General features: G+C 38.0%; 2 protein-coding genes and 3 non-coding genes across 5 annotated transcripts in view; 1 reads left to right on the plus strand and 4 right to left on the minus strand.

Moving 5' to 3' along the window:
* The window catches only part of LOC146452271 (bone morphogenetic protein 1-like), a 13886-nt gene extending 13399 nt beyond the window's left edge, over positions 1 to 487 (minus strand). The window contains exon 1 of the mRNA XM_085098059.1: positions 1 to 487. This exon is cut by the window's left edge and continues 360 nt beyond it. The gene's annotated coding sequence lies outside the window, so the exon portion shown is untranslated.
* Positions 488 to 647: 160 nt separating this feature from the next.
* On the minus strand, positions 648 to 7174 carry LOC146452274 (bone morphogenetic protein 1-like). Its single transcript, XM_085098070.1, has 5 exons — positions 6905 to 7174; positions 5062 to 5100; positions 3566 to 3925; positions 2615 to 3013; positions 648 to 1836 (listed from the first exon to the last, which is right to left on the minus strand). Exons 1-5 carry the CDS (start codon positions 6951 to 6953, stop codon positions 1631 to 1633), a joined length of 1053 nt encoding a protein of 350 aa, XP_084954196.1. The 5' UTR covers positions 6954 to 7174; the 3' UTR covers positions 648 to 1630.
* A 4041-nt stretch (positions 7175 to 11215) lies between these two features.
* Positions 11216 to 11289, plus strand: Trnat-cgu (transfer RNA threonine (anticodon CGU)). The gene has a single exon. It is a non-coding gene; the product is annotated as a tRNA-Thr (tRNA).
* A 1586-nt stretch (positions 11290 to 12875) lies between these two features.
* Trnaa-cgc (transfer RNA alanine (anticodon CGC)) lies at positions 12876 to 12948 on the minus strand. The gene has a single exon. It is a non-coding gene; the product is annotated as a tRNA-Ala (tRNA).
* Positions 12949 to 18229: 5281 nt separating this feature from the next.
* Trnap-ugg (transfer RNA proline (anticodon UGG)) lies at positions 18230 to 18301 on the minus strand. The gene has a single exon. It is a non-coding gene; the product is annotated as a tRNA-Pro (tRNA).
* Positions 18302 to 22738: the final 4437 nt, after the last annotated feature.

The following is a 22738-nucleotide window of genomic DNA, read 5'->3' on the forward strand; positions in this document are numbered from 1 at the left end:
GCACCTGTGACGGTGATATCAGATCCTGTCATCTCAATTCATTGATTAAAATAATCACGTTTAGCAAATTTTGCAAACTTGTTTGTCAAATGGAAACGTTTTGCTTGTTACTTGTATGCGGTGGCCATTCTCTTTTCTAGCCGACTATAGTAAAGTGCTTGTTATTTCAAGTTAAGACTTAAAACGTTTTTTTCCTCTCAATTACTTTGTTCCTTTCAAAATAATTCAGTTCTATTGTATTTTCGCTTGGAGAAATAAAAGAAATGTGATAAAAGACGTAACGTGATTGCAATCGCTACGATAATAACAAGTGCTTTTCTTGATCTGTTGTTCTTTATTCTCCGAAACAAAAAAAAATCAATCATATTTTTGAGGCAGAAAATCACGTAATGGAAAGGTATCTCAAAAATGAATTCACTAATACAACTAATCAACCCTTCGTAATTTTACAGTATTATTTTAGTGCGATGGTGTGAGTAGACGAAGCCATTTTTATTTCAAACTACAAGGAATCAGCATAAGATGAAAGGAATACATTTGTAGCCAGAACGCAATTACATACGTGTAAATCAAAGAAGTCAGTGAAAAAAAGGCGCACGCGGACCAAGCAAGAATGGAATATGAGCGCCAAAAGTGTTATGACCGTCTGAAAATGTAACGTATTGCTGTTTATTGAAAGGGTTAGCGTTACATTACTGACTCACTGTCGGTCTTCTTCAAAACACAATAAAAGACCACGAATACAGCGTGGGCACAGTAACCAGGTATAACTTTCTCTTACACAAAAATATGCTCCTGATTACATTTTTTCTCGAACCCAGTGTGACTGTGTTATAATTAACATTTAATCCACGCTGAATGCGCGTTAGATACGATATGACAGATAACCAACGAGGCGCGTTGCACCGACCTGGCTATAATCACTCCATATCCAACAAGCGCGAGTGGAATACTTGCTTTATTAAAAACAACCAAGAAATATTGCTAGAACTTGCTGTTTTCATTTTTGCAAGAATGACCAGATCGCGATTTAATGGCTTCTCTTCCTAAGGCATGGTATAATTGCTGATATTGCATGGCAGGTAAGCCAATGAAAACTATGGAAATGCATTATCCAATGATCACTTCATTACCCAATTGGTTAGTGTAATCGAAAATCCTCCAAAAACCGGTCCCTTGAATCAATCGAGACACGTTTTAAAAGCTGTTGTAACTCTTGTCAGTAAACGTAACAAAAATGAACAGTAGATTGCTAAAAGAAAATTACTTTACACGATCCTCAAAGATAACAAAGCAACACGAACCGAACATAAACACCTGCACGGTATCTGAGAATCAGCTGATGATCCCATAGTTGTTCGGCTTTCGTCGTGATACTCAAGATTGGATATTGGATACGACGTTGACAAGAAAACAATCGTCACACCGAGTGCTTGTCGAGAGCTCCCAAACTAGGCCTGAACGTCTTTTATAAAGACATTTATAGTGTTATCTACAGTCGATATCGGCCTTCTTATAATGCGCTTGCTCTTATGGTTACAATATAACACAGTCAAATTGCCCATAGCAAGTCGCGATGAGGCAACAAACTGTTCTAGTCTATGCCCCTTTAAAATAAAACTTTTCGATGCTAGTCACTTAAAGAGACATCTATTTCATTATGCAAAGGAGTCTCTGCCATCGATGTCTCTGCCGTGTTAAGCTCGATCTGTGACGTGGCTGCCATTAAACCCATTGAACGGTGAGTGCTGGCAATCTTAACGAAGCACGTAAGTAATATTGCAAAGAGAAAGAAGCTTGAGCAGACAATTCCAGCAACCATACTTTTAAAGTAATCTGCAAGACAAAAGTAGATAATCGAGAGTAAACTTTCTTAGTATAAGGAGGGACTCGTAATTTAAGCTGGGCATACAGTATTGTAGGAGACGAGGAAAGAGGGCCCTTTCGACTCAGCTTAACTTAACTTTTGTGATGTTACCGGACCGAAATTAAGGTATTTGTAAACCGCTAGAGTGCGGACTAGGTCAGCATTTACGGGATGAATAATTGGTTTTATAAACTGAGGTGACAAGGTAATCTGGCCGCTGTAAAGAGATTCGAGAGATGACGTTTCGAGCAATAGCCTTTTGTCAGAGCAAACCAAGGAATTCTGAGCAGTGGAGGTACGCCTTTGGTGAGAGCATCGTAACGTGAAAAATAAAAATATATCAGTGGTATGATTTCGTAGGAGTAAAGAGTGCCAATTTGGAAGATGAGTTTTAACTCATAAATTTTTGCGCTTTTTCGTGTTACCATGATGTAGAGAAATTCCACAGACTGCCATCATGTGTTTCTTAGAATGGTTAGGCAGATTAAAGTGTCGAGCAACTGGTTTGGATGTAGGTTTGTCTCGAAGAAGATTATCGTGAAGTCGGTCGCCTTGTTCCCCCCCGTCTTACCAATTTATTTTTGCATAAAGAAATGGTTTGAAAGTTTTGAATGCTTCAATATTTTCATCTTTCTCGAGTGTAGTACTAACCTGATGAAATACAACTGCAACGGTTTATCTAAACCCGATCATTGTGTCAAATTATTCCCTTAGAATAACAAGGTTATATTCGTTAACACTGCTTACTGGTTTTAGCAGGCACAGAGTAAATCTGCTTCTGCACCAAACTGGAACATCGTGTCGCTCTGTACATCAACTCAAATCTAATGGCTTGTAAATCCCTAGTTGAGTTGTATTTGAAAGTTATCCACAAACTATTCCCAGATGAACAGATATTTGCCGGTGGTTTCTCGTCGCCACAAAACCTTCCAATTAGGGCGCTTGAAAAAGTAGAACCGTCTCTGATCTCTAGGAACGAACCCAAACAGGATGGAAAAGTAAATGACTCAAGTGTTAGTCCCACATTAAAACCATTAACGGCGGATATTATCCATGTGCATTGTTTACCAGAACCACAGACGGCTGGGTTGTTTGAGCTGGTGATGGATCGAGACGTTTTATTTGCGGGCAGAATGACTGGACTCCCTGTAAAGACAAACAAAAGAAATATATATCAAATTTACAAATAAAGAAACAAAATAAATGAATAAATAATCAAATCTATACGTATTAGTAAGTGACAGAGGAGTTATTGAAAGGGCCTTTACTTAAACTAATAACTACCTTTTTGTAGAGCTCAAGTGGCACGAGACTGATGTGTAAGTTACAGGGTGTTGTGAAATCTATGTGCTGCCCTCCCCAATACTGACTTCTCTAATATCTCTGCAGAGAGTGACACTGCAGCCTAAATTGATCACATTGGAAATAAAAAAATCCTACTTTTTCCCATTGGAGCGAAGTTTCTGACGTAGTTTCCTTTTTTTGGGTGTGTGTGTGTTTTGTTGCTGTTGTTGTTGTTTGTTTCTTTGTTTGTTTTCCCTCAGTACTACTTTATCTAGACTTTTCATAATAAAATATGTTTTCAAAACGTTGCCAAAAGAAACAAATCATAACCACAAGCACTGTGTAACCATGCATGTTATACTCTTAATTAATCGGTTAATTATTAATTTGTAAGGCAATTAATGCTTTACTTACTTTTCCGCAATTTTAAACGAGAAGCGCTAGCGAGAAATCCACGTCCGTTATATGTTGAATCTGATTTAAATTTTACCCAAATTTTTGTTCCTTCGGAGAAGACTACCGTCCTGTTTGCCTTGCAAAATCTGCCGACCAGTTTACCGTCAGAGTTTCCTCCTTCTCTTACTTCGACATAATCACAGTGGCACAGGATGCAGTACTCTAAATCTATTGTTTTTAATATTAGTTTCACATGCTCGCCTCGTGGAGCAGTTATCACCCAGACACAGTCTGTGTGGTCTGGATATGACTTTGGGAAGCCTGGGCTCCAGAATATTCCCTGAGAAACTGTCAGGTTACCATGGCTTGGACACTTCGCTAGGTAGAAAGAAAAAGTACTGAATTAACTGGAACTCTTCGTGTGTTCAGTTATTGAAGCGTGTTTCAACAAACAAAAGCAATTTGACTTTCCTGTAATTACATCTGCTTTGAATGTTGCAAATACTTAGATTAAGAGACTACTTTTTATATTAAACATGAATAGAGAACCAGTTGCTGATATAAACCGTCCTACCAGTTAAGCTAAGGAACTGGAAGACCGGTGACTCGGGTGAGCTAAAACATAGCCCTCCTTTACATGTGAAGTTTTTGCTCGTCAGAGGCATCAAAGCGTACCGCAACTAAAGCCATCTGAACCCAGACAATTTTCTTAATGTCTAAATTCATAGAAATTTTCCGGACAACATTCTCTTCAGTTCCTGGCAGCCTTCTAGCTCGAAACAGAATAATGTTTTTTATCAACTGTGGGCGAACTGTTGTTGGCAGAATTAAAACTTCATTGAAACTTCAAAAAAAGAGTTTGTCCAAACAATGAACTTCCTAATGAACAGATATAACAAATTAGGAAAAAATGAAGACCCTTTCCATTTGAAAATTATCAATTTCGTCTGCGTATAGTTCCCGCTTGAGTTAAAAACACAGGTAAAAACATAGCCTGGGTAGCTGGGTGATCCTGGCTTGACCGCTTACATGCAAAAAGATAGTCTCAGCTCAGGCGGGTGACCTGGGCGGGGGCGGGGACCCGGTTTAGCATGTAAACACCCCCCCCCCCCTCCCACCCCCTTGTAAGCAGGCCTTACTTATAGCTGAATATTTGATAGCGGGCCCGCTCAAGTCAATCATGCTTGATTGAGAGCACGGTGCGAATAGTTTTTTGTCGTAACTTTCCGGGAAATTGGATTAAGAATAATAAAGCTTTATCTCATTCCATAAAGTCAAGTTTTAGCAATTTATTCCTGTGATAAATAACAGAATGCTTGAAATAAAGTAAAGTACTCATTTTGTTGACTTACATTATAGACTACACTCCAAAATTTGGTCCAGTGACAATATATTGAAAAGTTACAGGCGTTTTCAGACATAAACAAGTTCAGTAACCCTGATGAACGTCTTGTCATCTGATTCACTGTGTTATCTTATACATATGATTCATTGTACTGATAAATTAAACTTACCGGTTTTACATTCTCGGAAGTATATAATCAACACCAAACCTGCGAAGAAAGAATATAAATTCATACTTATTAAATTCACCCTCGGTGAATAATCCCTAATTAACCTTGATCCTCCTCTAAGGGGAAAAATCTACCTAACTTGCTTCACTAAGTGTGAAAACCCAAAAAGTTATGGTATACGCGTAGGACGAGTAGGCACTCCAAATAAATGCTAAGACAGAAAAACCACCCCGTTTTCAAGAAACGAGAAGCACACAGACTCCAAATCTGTACGTTCTCATACGCATTAAGTTCTCACACATGCATCTTAAGTTCCCTAGCAAAAATTCGTCATTGCAGAGTTGTTTCCCCAAAAACGATTTAGGAAAGTATGGCAAATTCACGTTTAGTAAAAAGAATTGTATTGGAATCCAAAGCATGTTCCAATCCCTTTAGAAAAAAATCTATCCAGGATGAGGCTTTTTTTTTCTTTAAAGGGATGTATTATATACGTTTGAAGGGAAACTTTGCTTTTCTGTTTTTGTTTTGGACGCAAGTTAAAAGTTGAGAACAGTCGTGAATGTTAAATGCAAATTAAATGCTTCATTGTAATTTGAACCGTTACTACACTTTCCGCAGAGTCTGGCGAAAGAAAACTTATATCCTAATAAACAAAATGAGCAAGCGTGTAGGAATTTTAACCTTCTTCGAAGACACGACCGGGCAGAGTCCAATATCCTTGGAAAGTTGCGTGTCGGTCGGTGTGCTCTGAGAGGCATATTTGAAACTATAAGGATCATGCTCTAAGTGCCGAAGGAACAAGGGAGATGAAAGCTTACAAGGCTAGAGCCAATACAGACAATCGAATCTATTATGCTTGTAGTAGTAGTCTGGCGAATTTCTATCACGATATTTTATTTCCAGCAATCATGCATCTTAAAGTTGCCCTGCTTTCAAATGAATTCAACTCCTTTCTTTATTTTGTCACTGAACAGTTTAATTTATGATTTTTATAATGACCAATTTTCACATTTCAGTTCCCATGGCCTCCTGCAAAGAGGCCTTTTCAAGAGTTCAATGAGCTGTTCCTTATTGATTTCCTCAGAGCGAATGATCGTTGATTAACCCAAAGTTTTTTCGATTGTCAGACTGTTAGGTAATATTATTGGCCATTGAAACCGGGATTAAAAAGGAACTGATGCATTCTCATAAATACTTTTTTAACAAATGCCTTTGCAATTATATACTTATTATTGTACACAAATGCACAAAATCATACTCGATGAAACCTTCCTAATACTTAGAATCAAAAATACTGTTTTCCTGCTCTGGAATCATGATTTTAAAATATAAAAATTCTGTACTCAGAGCGCAATTAAAACTTAAAAGTGGGATATTTCGTTCGAATCCACCGAACTTCGTCAGCCACAATGCAAATTTAAATGCCCTAATACTTGTTAAATGGGTCTATCGACAAAGTGAAGCAACTTCGTCGCTTCATAGTGTAACGTGAGCCCTGCTAAAGAAGCGAAACAAGCATGTGATGATGCTTCGGAGACGCAGAATGTAAGAGGGTCACAAGGGCGTCCGGAAACTGCATATGTGGACACACTTGAACGCGACTAAGACATCAAGCGTCGAGACCTACGAACTTTTACGGAACTGAAAGATCAGTAGTTAAAGCTCCTCTCAATAATGCCCGAGTTCGATTGACACCGTGGTTTTGATGATATCACTTTAGAGAACAACGGGGGCCTACGCTGACACTGTGCTTAAAGCTAGAAAAATTGCGATATGTTTTTGCCAAGTTTAAGTAAAGGCCATGCCACTCAGAAGATCACCCACATTGTCCATTAAGACTTACCTAGCCAAACAAACTGTAAATTATTTATAGATCCAGAAGGACGTTGCATTTTAACCAGAGTAGTGCATCCACACTAAGCCGTGCAGTTCTTTGTGTATTGAACTGAAGAAAGATGGTTTCACTGAGTCAATAATCCAGAGACACGTAGCACTTGTTTGGCGCTATGCCGCAATTTCACTATCATGTATGTCGGCAAAATTGTGCGACCAATAAATTAAAAATAACTTCCGCAGGTCTAAATGTAATGTTGAAAACTTATTTCCTTCGAAGTTCAACCGCCTTGTGCAATATCGTTTTTCTATATTTGCATCATAATTTACATAGGTCATGTCGAATTATAATTTGCTAAATGGCCGATTTACTCCTATCAGGCTAAAGGTGACTGATTTTATTACCCTTAATAACAGTAATATTTTGGTATTTTATATTCACCCTCAAAGCTGCGGTTTTTGAAACTGCTTAATGGTAAACGCAACCTTTTTTTTTTACCTTTGTCGGTATAGTATACTCTTTCCATTATCTACATGTATATGTACCAATGTCTTGTCTATATATCGATCAATATAACTAATGATCAGGTAGGTATTGATTACATGATCAGTCTCTGTTCAATTTAAAATGTTGCTGTAAACCTGGTCAAAACCTCAAAGGTTTTTGAAACGTTTTTTATTTTTTTTTTGTATCTTTTTTTATTGTTGTTGTTGGGGTTTTTTTGTGTTGTTGTTGTTTTTGTGAAATTTGTGGGAAAGGTTTACAATTATATCATTTAAAGTTAAATGAAAATTTATATTTAACTTCGACAGTATTGTGTTTGATTAAAGCTACATTATGTGAAAACCGAATAAATGGGAAATGTATGAAATCTGTGAAGTAGGGATGAAAGACTTAATATATATAGATCATGGCAGTTACGTAAGCAACTTACGCAGCTGTGAGATGAAGCCTGGAAAAAAATTCAGGCTTAAACGGGATTCGAAATATACCGCTGCTATACAGGTGCAGTGCTTTACCAGACGAGCTATCAAGTCAACTGGGAGCTGGTCAATGCTGGGTTCGAATCCCGTTCAAGCCTGGTGACTCAGTCACATATTTGCCTGGCGTATACGAGTCTTCTAACACCCTAAGGCCACAGTTTGTCGTGCAATTAATATTGCGTTGCAAGTTGCGATTGTTTGTTGCAGAAAGTAAAAACTGTTTCTACTTTTTGCAACATGAAAATTTTGTTGCGAACGGAGGTGATAATACGCGCTACGTACAAACGAACAATTGTTGTAAAGTGCAGCACAATATTTGTTGCTCTACAAGTACAGGTTGTCCGAAAATGTCGCCCGTGTTACTTGGGCTCAACGGCGAAAACTACGAATTTCCGCTCTAAGTGGCCTCTAGCTACTCTCAAAGAAGCACACCGACATATGGCATGTCTGAGCTTCTTCTTTATCCTTCTTCATTTGGTTGTTGGCGCTGGCGCTTTTTTCAGTCAGGCTGAGGTGGAATTTTCCAAGCTTCCAACGCAAGGAAGGCAACCTTATCAGGAACTGGGAACCAGGAAGGAACCATTTATATATGGTCATGTCATTCTGCTTATCATTATTTACAACAAATAAGGCTACCAATAAGAAAAATTCTTCTTGCCAAGAAACAGTTACGGTCAAGAAATTCTCAGTTGTTTGAATTTTTCCCTAACTTAGCGTCTACTTATCTGACAAACTGACCATCTACTCGGTCAAAAACTCAGAGCTACGGAACTAGGTGCTGTAATCTCATGACCTAATTCTTCACCCATCGCGCAGAATGCCTATTGTTCTCGGGACATTTACTTACTGCACGGCAAAAATCATAGATCTGTAATATTAGCGGTGAAGCGTAAACTGAATGACTGTCATTGGTCCAAATTTACGCGCGCACTGCTCCGCAGGGAATAATGTTTACCTCATCAACTTGTCGGAGCGGAGCTAAAAGACAAAGGCCTGATGAACTTATGCTCTTTCTATTCTTTTCTAATATCGCACCTTCGCACTGTAACTTAATAAGTGCTTTGAACTAGTATTTTGACTTTCAGTAGTCTACCAGATCGAGGGGTTTTTCAAGAGCGATTGATCAGCTTCACACTATTTTTGCATAGGGCAACTCTTACCTTCCGCTAAGCCACGGCAAAAAAAAAAATCATTCGAACCTACGATAACTTCAATGCCTTCTGGTCGTGCGAAAATCTTGAGTTACTTATTATTGAAAAAAGTTAGCGCGCGCGTGCCTTGGTATACCATTCTCTTTGTTGTGAAAAAAAAGAGAAGCTTTAACTAGAACATTCTGCTAAGAAACGTTAAAAGCTACAAGCTATTGACGGTACCAGTGTTACAGAACAACGCACTTCCAACACGCTCCCGAGCAGATTGCGCTAATCGGTAGCCGAGAGACAGAACACTTGATTATAAAATTGAATAACACTTTGCTGGGTTGCCCACAAACTTCTCTCCATCTCCAAACTGCTTCGCCGTTTAGTTCGAAGTGAAACATAGGGCTGTCAGTTTCGTTTACAAAAGGAGGTACAATATTGATGAACAGCGGGTGGATCGGGTTTTCGAAGAAGCTAAAGCTCCGAAGAGAGCTCCCGATCGCTTGCGTTTTCGCTTTCCTGGTTCATCGCGCGACAGGTTTTCGAATGAACCAGCTGTGCCAACAAGAACACTTTTAAAATTCGCGGTAATTGGAATATTTTACAGTCAAGTGGTTTTCTTGAATAGGCTATTGTTAGTTTTGACATCCATTGTTATGCACACCTGTGCTTATGACAATAGCCCTTCGACCCAAGACGCGCCATTTTCAAACGCCACTCCAACAGCTAGTTTTCAAACTCAAAAGGCGAATGGTTCCTGTTGACCTATTTTCAAAGTTGAAACGGGTTTTGTTTCAGGAAAGACCCTTCTTTCATTTGCCGTGCGTGAAAATTTGAAAGGCCGTTTGGATCGTCAGAAAATCGCTTCTCAAAACAGACACCATACAAAAAATGGCCCATTTTTGTTCATTTTTAAACGCAAAAAGCGAATCCTTACACCCTCTATATCCACTTACTTTTCGGCTTATATTGAAGATACAAACTTCTTCTTCAAAAAGCCGCGCGTGAAAGTTAAAGTTTTAACTCCAGGAGATCCAGAAAGTAAGTTTTATCAACCCTAGTGGGCTAATTTAGGCCCTTTCTTCTCTTATTCAGGCCATTTCACGGCACGCACGCATTCGAATTTGCCGCTTGACTGGTTATGAATAATTAATGATGTCCAGGCATTCTGCGCGATGCCTTGCTGCATTTCAACTGATCAGTTGTCCCTCTATCTTCCTGTGAAGACCTATATAGCACACACTGGTAAGTAGTTAACTCAACGTTTTCGACGCAAGTTGCGGCTAGTAATGGAATCAGATCAAGATAGCAAATGGAAATACCCCAGTGTAATTAATAAGACACATTGTGCCCTACGACCAATAAACTTTGAATCCAAAGAATATACCGGTATTGAAAATCACTCTAGAGTAAATGAAGCAAGCCCTTACTGGGCCTGATTTTAAAGAGCAGATGTTAGAGTTAAATATTTGCCGAATATAGAAATACAATTTGAAGCGTAGTTCCTTTTTGTGATCAAACCTATAATGATCGCTTTCAACTTTCAACAACAACCGCCAACTTGAGAACACATGAAATCAGTTCGTTGTCTTCTAGGATATCCTAATTTCAATTGTGGATAGATAAGGCGAACATAGCCGAGAAAAAACGGAAAATCAAAAATGACCGCCATGTTGTGACGCTACAACAAATTTGTTAACCATCCTGGCCCAATTTTGTCAAAGAGCGGATAACTTAATCCAGCGGATAAGTCGCTATCCAGCGGATAAAATGTATTGTTTGGACTACATTTTATCCGCTTGAAAACGATTTATCCTCTGGACAGAGTTATCCGCTCTTTGAACAACCGGGGCCTGGATTATACATTCAGTAATGTGCATGAAATTTTGGGGTGATGTAATTAGCATGCGCCTATTTCATGTTTGTATCACAACATTAAACCCTAAAAGCACGTACTTTTATTTTTAATAAGAAGAATGCAAATAAATCTGTAAATTCATAGGTCAAATGCTTCCAAGAAAGCTGTTGGGTCTTTTCGTTCATGGTTTCTACCTTTTACCTGACTACGCTGTTAACCAATACATTTTCAGATTTTTTTAGTGTATCACCAATTTTAATGGAACTACACTTTAGACGATTTTATCACGTCACAGCCTGCGATTATTTTTACAGTGATCATCGAAGGTCTATGCACACACGGCACCGTAGCTCAGTTGGTTAGAGCGCCTGTCTCGTAAACAGGAGGTCGTGGGTTCAAATCCCATTGGTGCCTGAAATTTTACTTTAATTGCGTAGTTTTTGTACACATAATGAGCATAATTTTTTGTTCGTTTCTGTCAAATCTTCTGAGCAAAATTTTATAATAATTTACAAAGAAACTTTGAAGCAGTTTGGTGAAGAAATCGTGTTTATGCTTTATAAAATATCGGTTCTTCAGTTGTAAAAGATACAATAGACATACCCGAAGTAGTTTCTCTCAGGTTTTCCATCGTTGGCCAGTCGGAGCGTGCGTAGTATGCCATTTGTTCTAATATTACCGCTTTTGTCTTCTCCTTGCGTAGAGGCAATAATTAAAAATTGTTCCCACTGCTTAGGGGAATTAGCTCAATTCGTAGTGCTCCGCTTAGTATCGTGAAGAAGATAACGGAATCGATACCCAGAGTCCAACACATTTTCCTTCTCCTTTTGCAACAAACTGAAGTCCACTTTTAAAGGAGTTAGTCTTCAAGCCTTTCTTTTCCCCCGCAGCCTTACTTGAAACACCTTCAACCTTTCATTTTAAGATTTAAAACTATTTTCCCACTCACTGAAGGAATTTCCAGAAATTTTAGAGCCTCGCTTGGCATGCTATCCCATGCTTTCTAGCTATTTAAGAAGATTCAAATGTAGAAATTTCCCTGGCCAACACGCCCCCGAACCCTATCGGCGGTTTGAGATCTTACATTTGTTTTTGTCTTTCTCATGCCCTCTAACTTTCGAAGGCTCGTTCCAGGCTTTTGTTGCTTTTTCATAGAGGTGAACGTCGACAAAAAGTTATTTTAACACGCAAATTAAAGATAGTTGCTAAAATGGTCCAAGTCAGACAGTTTTTGTTGTTTCCAGTGTCAAATGTGTTTCTGTCAGTTATAAGTTATGTAATATTTGTGGAATTATAAACTTGCGAAACCACAGTGAGGATTTACTGAACTGTGTGAACGTCAAACGAGGAGCAATGATTGGTGTGTTGAGGGGCGTCCATTTTGTTGCGCGTGAAAATGAGACTAGGGGGATCAGATATTTTGATCTAGTTTCATATCAATATTGTCCGGTCCCTCCTAAGCGATAAATAATGACTGGTCCCTGATGGTAAGCTGGATGGTGCACATAAGGACGCAGGCCTGGGTGCCGACTTTGAATTCCCTCTCGTTACCATTCTTCCATTGAAAAAAGGAACTTAGATGAGTCTCGAAAGTCTAGCGAACTTTCTTCCAAATTTGTTGATGTTTAAGAATATTGTCTGTTATTCCCCATTATTGTTGAGAGTCGAACGTTATGCACTTTGTTAATGTCTATTAAATTAAGAGTCAGTCGGAAATGCTCTCATTACCACTTACCCTTTTTTTTACTGGAACCTTTAATATGTTATCAATTCGTAATGAAGTGTGGCTTACGTGTTCAAATGCAGAAAATTTCTTAAGCGCAGTTGTTTGCGGAAAGTAGATAGTTTATTAGCTTCGTTACGTAATATTAAATGTTAGGGAGCAACAAAAAGAGTGCTAGGCAGTTGCTCCATGACAAACCCATTGATATATCTACTTATATTCTAGTTTCTAAAAGTGTTAAAAGAATTGAAATAAAATATTAAAAAAAACCACGAAATGGAGAATCCGGGTATCGATCCCGGTACCTCCCGCATGCGAAGCGGGCGCTCTACCACTTGAGCTAATTCCCCACACACAGTGAATGGCCCCCCAAAAATACCAAAGACCAGTACATGTACATATTTAGAAGGTATTTTGATTTCAATGATTCCCAATTGCTACCATCGTGGACAGAACTGTTAAGAAACTTTTAGTCGATCTCCAAATTCGACCGATACAATGATACGTCAACAACCCCCTCCCCCTTATCAATGTTGCTCTACCACTGAAAAAAAGGCTGGGACGTCGTTCGGCCTTCAAAGCAACATTGAGTTAGGGGGAAGGGGCAGTAACGGTTTGGTACTCTCCAGGCGGTGTTTTCTTTAAGGTAGATTGAAATATATGGGCAAAATTTGCAGTTTTCTTAACGAGTTTTGTCCACGATTGTAGTATTTGGCATTGTTGGCATAACCTACTATTTCTTTTTATCGACCAGCCTCAGTCTATATTAACATCAAACAATGTTACTAAAACCAGTGTTTATTTGCAATATCTTTCGAATTTACATCAAATCGTAAGGTTTGCCTTCAAAGTAATCATCATCAATAACTCAACACTTCCAGAGAGCGGTCATAGATAAAACAAATGTAATTCCTAATTAGTTCAATGTGCAATAATTACTAGAAATACTTAACAATTATTCCACGAGCGCGCGTTGGATATGGGATGATAGATAGCCAACGAGGCGCGTAGCGCCGAGTTGGCTATAATCATCTCATATCCAACAAGCGCAAGTGGAATAATTGTTTTAGTAAAAACAACCGGGAAATTTTGCTAGATCTTACTGATTTCGCTGTGCAAGAACGACCAGAAGGCAATTTAATGGTCGCCATTTCTCGGCCATGGTATAATTGCTCATATACTATGGCCGCTAAGCCAATCAAATCCCTCGAATTGCATTATACAATGATGCAGTTTTTAATAATAAGTAATATACGACTTCACATTCTTTGAATTGCGTCAGTACAAATTACGAACGTCTTTACTTATAAAGTGTGATCGAAATAGTGATTAAAAGGTGTTTTAGCTAATGCCTTTTCAGGAGAGGACAGCCAGTCCTCTGCGGTACACACCACATCATACAACAAAACAATAAGAATTTTAAGTGTTCTGGGTTAACCGGGCCTTGTGGTGGATTGTGGACTGGTCTGAATTAAAACTGTAACTATCTTGTCGTTGACAAAATCTTTCCGGTCTTGTTTTCGACTAGCACTTACTTTAAGCCCATCAACTTCCTTCTGAGTAATGAACGAATGAATGAAAATTTTATTAAAGTGTCAAGCCTTGTAGCCTGGGACAACACCCATACTAATTACGGGACACAACTTAAAACTAACTAATTATAATGATAGTAGTAGTACTAGTCATACTGTATTAGTGTGCGTAAATGTCAGTTACAAAAATAAAATCCAAAACAAGTAAAATCTAAAACCTAGCCTTTAAAATCTACGATAAAATCTAAAGTAGTTGAAGAAAAAACATTACGTGTAGCAGAGGGTACAGCTCTATAGCTTTTATTTGCGCCGTAAACTAGAATTATACGATACGAGGCCCCGGGTTCAAGTCCCGCCTCGGCCACGCTTGTAAATAGCCAGCTGGTTTGCCTTCTGCCAGTTGGGATTTTTAACATGTTATGTTCATTTGATTGTTATTTGTTTCCCATTATTTCTGAGTGGAATGCCTGTAAACTAGCTTTGGGTAGCTAAGTGCATTTCCACTATAAACATTTTTTTGTTGTTGTTGTTTTTTTTTTTATTTGAATTTTGGAAATGTTGTTGAGAGTTTACGGCATGCGGATATAGCTGTGTGCTGTACCGGAGTCCAAAATACGCATCGTTTTCTTTTGTCAAAGTAATTTTGCTATGCTTCTAAGCATTCAATAATTGTATAGTAATGTATTGATTTAGATTTCCAATGATGTAAAAATTATGTTTCTAGCATAAACCAGAGCAAAGTTATTAATTTTCAAACATGCCATGGTTTAGCCTGGTTTACACTGCGACATAAGCATAAGCACAAGCACAAACATAAGCAGAATCATAAGCAGTGTAAACCGGGAGTGAAATAAGCATAAGCAGGCATAAGCATAAGAAAAAGAAATCGTTTCCATTCAGTTTCTTATATATGTTTATGCTTATGCTTATGCTTATGCTTATGCTTATGCTTATGCTTATGCTTATGCTTATGCTTATGCTTATGCTTATGCTTATGCTTATGCTTATGCTTATGCTTATAATTGTGTAAATCGGGTGTAAAGTAAGCATAAGCAAAATCCCGAGGAAGCAGCTGCGTTTGATGCCAGCGGATATTCAAGTTAATGGTGTCCAATGCTACTCCGTCACGTCTCGCAGTCCCAAAATGGCGTCTGAGAATACTGTTTTCTACGAGAAATTTGCCGAGGCCGTTCTCAATTATCCCTGCTTCTACGACAAATCGTCAGATGATTTCACCAACAGAACCTCTTTCTGTTTACACGTTCTTGTTCTCGTCGCAGTCGTCTTCTTCGTCGGCGGAGCAGCAATGGCAGCAGTAGAATTTCGTCTTCGTCCGCCATTTTGAAAATGTGAACTCCATCGTCCCATACCCTCGCGGCTTCATTCTGGAACTCATTGCGCTTGCGTATGTCACTTTCCTTGTGTTTATACAACAAGTGTGAACTTTCGTTATGTTTATGGCTATGCTTGTGCTTACGCTTATGTCGCAGTGTAAATCAGGCTTAATCAATTTCACTCCCCGCGGGAAGCGAAAAACATGTGTTACGGCTCGGAACTCAATTCGCGCAGCAATTTTTATGGTTATAAAATCTAGCGGACTAAAATTTCGATGTTATAATATAACTATAGTTTTTTAGCTTTCATTTGGTGTAAAAATTAGAATTTTCGGATCATTCTCGGTGAAGTTATGAATTTTACAAGTTCATGTATGCGTAAATTCATTGCGCCCAGGATACACGCTTAAATTATACATGACATCCCGCTCTTAAAATGACACTAAATGCTATCAGATCGACATGAATTTATCAAAAGTAGATTTTTTAAGCCTTAAGATGGTGCTTTAGTTTATTTTTTCGATAAATGGCGAGTTATTTATTTTAGACGTTGTTTACACTTGGCGGTATGCGGAAATTGCTGTGTTGTGCCCGGACTGAAAAATACGCATCGTTTTTTCCTGTAGAAATCATTTCGCTACCGCCTTTTCGATTTGATAATTGTATAGTATATTGATTTAGCTTTTCAGTCTCTCCTTCGTTTTCACATTCTCGTCTCTGTTTACTGGTGGATTCCTCACTACTTTTCTTTTTTCTCGTTTCCTTCTCAGGAACTAAGAAAGCGTTTTTGAATGCTCATTGTGCTCAATTACACAACACACTATCAAACGCGATCACATCTTAAAAATTTGCCAGTGCACCCGTTGCATTTTCGATTTATGACGCGACACGATGGTAAGAAAAATCCTCGCGATGACCTTCATACTATGACATTTGATTCATTGGCCGCGCGAACGTGGGAGCGAGAACTAAAATACCTTTCACAGCATGGCGCGAAGCTTAAAAAAGATTGAAAAATACTATCATGGGGCACGGGGATGTGTTCTCCTAGCTCATCCTCTCTTGTCGTACAGTTTTTTTTTTTTCCACAGAGCCTCGCTCTTACGTTTTAAGCCGCGTCCTAGGCAGTGGTGCCGGAAAAATCCTTTTTCGGTTGAAACAAGTCTCAGTACAGAGGCTTGTTACACTAGATTTGACCTTCTTGGAGCAGTTTTCAATTTAGTGTCGTAAAACCAAAACCAAAGTAATCATTCTAGCCAATCGCAACAGATGTAAACAACACAACAAGCCAATCAGAATTCGAAGCAAATACATGTAACTGGCGCCAAGCGCGGGAAAACGCATGCGGCGAAAACACGATTAGTTTTGATTCTGCTTCTCACTGGCTAAGAAAGTGGCGCGACTTTTGTTAACCAATTACAGAGCGTAGTAACGAAAAATCAAAGCAAACGCGAAATTACCGTCGACACTCAATCGAAAACCGCTCTAAAAGAATAATTAAGTAAAGTGATTTAATGGGGAGTTTCAGACAAATCATTACGTTCCTAAGGATTGTGTTCAATTGAATTAGTATTCAATCGGTAGTTAGATTAGAATTAGTGGAAAGTGGTGACTTTCGAGGCATATTAATAATGATGTTGAGTCTTTGAGAATCACAAAATCTCTGATACTATAATTAATGACGTCAGGCTCCAAAGCAAAAAAAAAAAAAAGAAATGGACTTTTATTGAGATAGTTCAAAAACTTGTTATTACAGTCGAACCTGTATATAACGGCCACCCTCGGGACTTGAGGAACTGGCCGCTTAATACAGGTGGCCGCTTAATACAGGATCACTAAAAATACTCACAGGGCGTTGTCTAATGTCAATTTTAATGGTGTATCATACAAAAACATTTCATTCAAGGAAACAATAGGACAATCAACACTCTTTCAAGAGATCAATACTTTAAACAAAGTTCAGTGCCAACTTGTAACTTAATGGTGTAATATACGTAACATTGTGTAAAAGCACTGTGCAATAAATTGTCCTCTACTCTTGTACGGTGTACAGTACTGTATCTCTAACTCACTTACTTACGTGACTTGCAGTTCACAACAAAATATTTCATTCCGTCATTTCATAGTTGTTACGATCAAAGTGGAGTTATAATGGTAATGTTGCTAATTAAAAGTAACACACTGAATATATAATAAAATTCTCCAAGTTAAAATAGGAATAGGGTAAGAATTACAGTGACTTAAACAAGTGAGACACGAGCGTTTGGCGCCTCGGAATTTGAAACTTTTGTTTGTAGAGCAAGTCGTTGACTGTCGGCACTGCCAGCGACAATTCCTGTTATCCATGGTACTGTACATATGGCTTAGTTTCCATTCAAGGGTGGCCGCTTAATACAGGTAAAAATAACAAAGAAAGACAAACATGGGACTGCTACAGGGTGGCCGCCTAATACAGGTAAAAAATACAGCGTTTGTATGCGCGAAAAATCGGGACTTTAAAAACTGTCCGCTTAATAGAGGGTGGCCGCTTAATACAGGGCCGTTATATACCGGTTCGACTGTATTATTATTATTATTATTATTATTAATATTAATATTATTATTATTATTATTATTATTATTATTATTATTATTATTATATTAATAATAATGTTGAGTCTTTGACAATCACAGAATCTCTGATATTATAATAAGTGACGTCAGGATCCAGAGCAAAGAAAAAGAAAATCGACTTTAATTGAGTAGTTCAAAAATTTCTTTTCACGGGGCCTGTCCGGGAGTCGAACCCGGGACCTCTCGCACCCAAAGCGAGAATCATGCCACTAGACCAACAGGCCACTACTATATGGTGTTACATATTTTGGTTAAAAGTTGACATCAGTCTTGTTACCTGCTGGTGGCGGAAATCTTCTTTATCTTCCTGGAATGTTTTAATTATTGATCGATATGATGCCAAACATGACACCCTACATGGCATAGGAAAGTCGAGAAAGTCTGAAGGTAAAGCTGAAGATTTTGAGGAACGTTGCAAAGTTACTATTTTATTCTCAGTAAACAAACCATTGCTACTGAGCTGCAAATACATTTACTAGAACATCCTGATAAAAATAGAAATTCAGGTAAGCGTAAGACACGGTTAATTCCCAATTATAATTTCATAACATTTTTCACCACTTTTTTTTTTTACACGGCGCTGTAGCTCAGTTGGTTACAGCACCTGTCTAGTAAACAGGAGATCATGGTTTCATCGGTACCTTGGATCTCCTTTTACGTTTACTCTTCTGTTTTTGTTGTGGGGGAATTGGTATTTTCCTTTTATTTGGAATTTTCTAGTGTTTTATGGTTAACGACTAAAAATTACACCATGCAGAACCCGCGATGAATTGAACACTTGCTACTGTATTATAAATTAGGATTTTATTTCTTACTGTGCACCTGAAATGCGTGTCATCAACTTAACTGAAATTCTTTCCATTTGTCACTCTTCTCACCCCACATCAGTTTTCAAACTTTCGGCCACGCCCGACTGTTCAGGTACCGTGTCCACAAACAACCTTAAGGTGTTCAACGTAATGTAACTTATGTACGCACGCAGACCTGGGCTTGAGTTCGAATTGCTGCCTCGTTTCCAGTCTTATTCATGATAGTTTTAAAAGAGCCAAGGAGTTCAAGGGAAAAAATAAACCAAGAGCGGGACTGGGGAGAGGCAGGAGACAATAAAATGTGTTATGAGTAAATGTCTGTAAAAACCAAAGAAATCCCGGACACAGCTCAAAATTCGAATTCGCTCATACTTTGTACATTGATAGGCCCTAGTACCACACTCATGAAAAGGACATCCGTTTAACCAAATAACAACTCGTTTACAAGAAACGAATTTTAAATGATCGACAGCATTTTTGTCAACAAAAGCTCAAATAATGTCAACTTTCATTAAGCTACTAAATCAAGCAATCGTAACTTTTGAATCGCTTACACGCAAATCCTATTCATTAAATGCGTTTTTAGTTCTCTTACTTGTAACATAGCTAGCCAATTCTTCTTATAAATATTTTGTGATATTTTTTTAAAGCAACCAACGTTCGTTAGGACCTCCAAAAACTAGCCATAAATACCTGCGGTACGCAAAGAACCTCAACGAAAAACCTCCGGGGGAAAAACTTATGATAGTTTTTAGTTTCTACCGCTTCAATTTCTTGGGATCTTTCGTACTTTAAAATAAAAACATAAACTGAGCTCATTTTCACTATCCGCCATTTTGAAATGAACAACAAGCACACTTGGATTGTTTAAACTTCCATTGTTTTGTTAAAATAAGCTGCTAACATTTTGAACGTAACTTAACTGTAGGGTGATATTTGTGATCTCCAGAAATCCTAATATAGTTTCAAAAGCAAGAAATAGACTATCAAATTTCTTTTCCTTGATGCACACGCAATCATTTTTACATGTTTTAACCGTGAGACCAATCATTTTTCATTTGCTGGAAATTATGACTTAATTAGATGTTTTTCTCTGGTGTCACGAATCGAAAAATATAACAGTTGCATTGACATTACTTTCAGACAATTTTTGTACGATCTAATTGCTGAATCTTGACGATTCCTCTGGATCCGGATTCCGGTTTTCTGTTTCGGATTCCGGCTTTAAGTGCTGCCCCTTGCTTTTCAAAATGACGTCCGTCGGCAAAACTATTAAAAAAGAGTATCGAAGGTGGCTTCAAGAAAAAAACCCATGACCGTTTTCTAGGAAGAAAAGTAAAAATTTAATTATTTTGTGTACAGTCTGGCTTGCCGCGATTAGCTCTTCGCTATTTGCATGCCAGCCTAGTTATAACTTAAGGTTCTGTTGTGAATAAATAAAACTTGTGAAACTTGTGAGAAAGAAAAACAACTGCTTTTCTTATCACTGCTGAATTTTCTAGAGACCAATCTATAAAGTTCCAGCAACAGAAGACTTACAGTGTATTTTTAACGAAAAATAGAACGCCATGAACATTGTGAAATTTCGATCCAAGTTAGCCTCAAAACCAACCCAAACGTTTCTATTTAATTACTCTTAAAGAAACGAATTTTAAAACAAACTAACCCAGTTTTGCTTAGTTTGGGTCAAAGGCCTATCTACAAAAAAAGAATGAGAGAAATCGAATATTGAGCTGTGTCCGCGATTTGAAGATTATTTTTTATGCTTAGGGACATTTACTCTTATTAGTCATCGGTGTTCTCTGTGTTTCTCTATCTGTAATTGGGGTAATGTCGCAGAGAGAAATTAGCGAAAGAAGGAAACCCCTATGTTCGATTTTAAAGGGGACAATTCTATTTGTTGACTTGCGAAATACTTTTAAGTAGAATTCCAATTCGTTTAGTTAAAAATTCACGCATCGGAAAGTTACAGCCCTACCAAAAAAAGTACTGACGCGTCATCAGACGCTTAAACTCAAGATAGCCAATACTGAGTGATGGGAATACGGAAAGGAAGGATTCAATAACCCTGTTTGTGTTAATTCAAGCGACATAGAAAAAAAAGATGCAGTTTTTACAGTTTTTCTTAACCAGGTTGGTCCAACAAATCACGGCATAAAGTTTGGTTGGACGATTTGGAGAAATAACGCTTCGTTCCCCTATCCTATGCCTTTATTAAAATCTATTGATTATCCGTTTAAATGCTGTCATAGTATACGCTTTTTCTTACTGCCAAAACCCTTAATACATTATCAATTCACGAGGACATACTGCTCGATTGTTTTTAATACAGCACAGTTGGTGCCTTCAAAAAGGTTACTTTTTATGGTAAACCCATAAACATATGTGCTTGTACTCGATTCTTCATTTTTTGTAAATTTCCTTAACAAACAACAAAACAACAAATGGAGAGCCTGGGTATTGATCTTCGGTACCTCAGCATGCAAAGCGGGCGTTCTATCATTTGAGTTAATTCTCCCCACGCACTGATCGACATCGAATCGTGTGAAAAAAATTGAGCTTTGCTTTAAAGAATAGCCACTGAGGTGGGGGGAGGCATAAATGACCACAATGAAAACAAAATACTGGAGGACAAATGCATGTAGCTAATGTGGAGGCACCATGAGCCCGCATCAGACTTAGAAAAGGGACTCGATCTATGACCTTAAAGGAAAGGCGGCAATATTTCGTTCCAATATCCTTGGATAGAAGAAGGAGACAAGTCCACCATATTGTTCAACATTAGAGAGCAAAACTACACGAAAAAGACAATCAAAGAACTTCGATCTGAAGTTGAATAAATTATTTGACGACGACAACTGAAAATCTTTTAAGATTTTAAAAAAGCCATCCAGGATTTTTATGAAAATCCGTATACCTCAACGGGGACTATACCACAGGAAAACTTTGAGGAGTTTAATACATAACTAACTAGGCTTGTGTTCCCAAACTTTCTGAAGGAGAACGTCAAGTGGCAGTTTCTCTAAGAACGTTCTACCGCGTTTCGTATCGGATAAAAGTTTTCCCTCAAACTTTGCACAGTAAATCACATTGGGTCATAAGCAAATGAAATGACTTTAGTTTTTGGAAAGACGTTGAAATCTATTTTTATAGGTCACGACAGTCAGAGTGGTCAAGGACCTTAATTTAAGCATGGCCACACAAAATTGACAATCTCGCTGCTTGAAAAGCAGGAAACGCCACAAAAATTCATTTTAATTCCTAACTTAAATCGTTCTTCGAAGGTATGAAACGCATGTTTATTTTGATATGTTTTGATTTGTAGGTTCGCGAACATAAATTTAGAACGTTGGAACGTTTTCTGAAAACATGCTAAAGTACCCTGGCTTTGCCAGCATTTATTTCATAAGTCCAGATCAAACCATACTAAATTCTAACCGCACCCTGCTAAACAGATGTTAAAAAGCACAGAAATATAAAAATACCTCGCGGTTTTTATCTTCCTTTGCAAAAAGCGGACAAAAAAACTGGTGATTGTTTAAATGCCTAAAATTGATAGGGACTTTGTTTCAAATAATAATACTCAACTTTATTTTCTTCGACGTTAACTGATAACTGTTACGTAACTACACATTACAATCATACATTATACATGATTATAGTCATGCTGCATACACTGTTACAGGACTTGATTATCATCATACCCAAACTGCATTTACACTGTACAATGATTACATTTTAGGCAAATTTACAACAAATAAGTTGCATTCTTCGCGAAATATAACCCACCTAAGAGTAACAACTTTATTCATTCGTTCTTTATGATTTAAAAAAGGTGAGATGCCAAAATTT

This window comes from Pavona decussata, unplaced genomic scaffold, assembly GCF_977016875.1.
Source record: "Pavona decussata unplaced genomic scaffold, jaPavDecu1.1 SCAFFOLD_375, whole genome shotgun sequence".
NCBI classification, from domain to species: domain Eukaryota; kingdom Metazoa; phylum Cnidaria; class Anthozoa; order Scleractinia; family Agariciidae; genus Pavona; species Pavona decussata.